Below are 1,990 nucleotides of genomic sequence, written 5' to 3'. Positions count from 1 at the left end.
CCTAAACTTTTTTTTTAAGATCAGAAACTAGAAAGCGGTATGGTAGCACACACCTTTGATCCCAGCAGCCTGGAAGCAAAGGAAGGCCTATTAGTTCAAGACCAGCTTGTTTTATGTGGTGAACTCTAATTCAGTGTAAGCCAGGGAACACACACCTGTTAGCCAACCAAAATGAGCTGTTGCTTTAAGAAGCGCCACTCACGTGACCAACGACGCCCTAGTGCCTTTACCCGCACATACACACTGGCCAATCTTGAGGTGGAACGCCTCTTTGGTGGGCGGAAAACTCAGTAGACGGCCACCGATTGGCTCCGCATATGGAGGGCGGAGCCTGGGCGCGGAGAGAGGGAATTACCGTGAGCCGGTGAGTGGAAGCAGCCGTCCCTCCCCAGCAGGCGCCCTCCCAACCCCGGAGTCTGCAGGTGAGCAGGTCCTGCCTAGATTCAGGGATCGCTTCCCGCGGTGGGCAGCCTCGGAGCCCGCGGGACCCCGCCCCCTTCACCGAGCACGTGACACAAGTTCTGTAATCCCTGACCTCCCCACCCTGCACCCTTTGGAGCTGGGGAGGAGGAAGGTGGGTGGGAGGATGCACAACGTAGAAGCCCTTGGAGATCGGTTCCCACGCCTCCTGGTCAGGAGGACTTGGAACTGACGGTGTGCAAGACAGGAGACTAGAGTGGGAGACCTTGGTCACAGACCGAATTTTGTGAGATCTCAAGACAGGACTACATAATAGAGAAACTCCCTTCTAGCTTTCCACTTGCGCAACACATGCATGCTTCCATTTTACAGATGGGGAAATTGAAGCGTACTCACCCAGTGGTGAGTCTAGTGGTGGGACTTCAAATCTTAGGGTACAAAGCCAGGCCTAGTTCAAACACAAGCCTACTGCTCATGAATATATTATCTTGAGTCGAGTTACAACAGTGTTTGAGACCCTGCAGTCTAATTACCCGGGGCTTAGTGTTTGGTCTTGGACAGTTCAGGTAATCTCTCTGAGCTAAGACTTCCGAGGCTTTGTGAAATGGACAAATGTGTACAATTATATATCTCATACAATGTTACTAACTGGGGGCCATAGGCATTTATGTGTTTAGAAAACAGCTGTGCTGGAAAGACGGCTGAGCAGTTGGCTAGTCTTCTGGAGGACCCAGATTCAATTCTCAGCACCCACATAGCAGGTCACACCTATGTGTAACTCCAGTTCCAAGGGACCTGGCACCCTCACACAGACATATACATGCAGGCAAAACACCAATGCACATAACAGTGAATAAATCTTTAAAAAAAAAATGCTATTCATGGCCAGAAGTACTGACCCATGTCCTTAATAACAGCACCCGTGTGGGTTGGGGGGGGGGGCAGAGGCAGAAAGATCTCTGTGAATTGGAGGTCAGCAAGGTCTAGAGAGTGAGTTCTAGGACTGAATAGACATTGTCTGGAAAACATTGTCTGGAACAGCTATCCTTTTTTTTTTTTTTTCAGCAAGTGTTAATGAGGGCATAGTATGAGCTGACCCTGCTGGAGGCCTGGGATGCAAAGGTGAGCGTACAGACCTGGTCTTTGCTGTTGTGCAATTTACAGTCTACTGGGGAACTGCATGCTGATCCCCCAGGACCCCTGTAGAAAGAGTGGAATTGATGGTAAAGAGCTGTGTTGGGTAGTTACAGACTGTTCGAACCTAAGGTGTCATACGTGTTAGGAAAACTGATACTGAGCTGCATCTCCAGACTTTTTTTTTTCCTTTCAGGATAGGGTTTGTCTGTGTATCCCAGACTGTCTTGGAACTTACCCTGTAGACTAGGCTGGTCTTGAACTCAGAGATCCACCTGCCTTTGCATCCCAAGTGCTGGGATTAAAGGTACGTGCTACCTCTGCCAGGCTCCAGCCTTCTTTTTTTTTTTTTTTTTTTTGGTTTTTCGAGAAAGGGTTTCTCTGTGTAGCCTTGGCTGTCCTGGAACTCACTTTGTAAACCAGGCTGGCCTTGAAC

General features: G+C 49.3%; 1 protein-coding gene across 1 annotated transcript in view; it reads left to right on the top strand.

Annotated features, from left to right (window-relative positions):
* Positions 1-171: 171 nt before the first annotated feature.
* Positions 172-1,990, top strand: part of Taf6l (TATA-box binding protein associated factor 6 like) — a 13,313-nt gene continuing 11,494 nt past the window's right edge. The window contains exons 1-2 of the mRNA XM_021152447.2: positions 172-274; positions 379-422. Coding sequence (XP_021008106.1) covers positions 172-274; positions 379-422 — 147 coding nt within the window. The remainder of the gene's footprint in view (positions 275-378; positions 423-1,990) is intronic.

The sequence above is a fragment of the Mus caroli genome, chromosome 19, assembly GCF_900094665.2.
Source record: "Mus caroli chromosome 19, CAROLI_EIJ_v1.1, whole genome shotgun sequence".
In the NCBI taxonomy this organism is placed as follows: Eukaryota; Metazoa; Chordata; class Mammalia; order Rodentia; family Muridae; genus Mus; species Mus caroli.
This window is presented reverse-complemented; position numbering and strand designations above follow the sequence as displayed.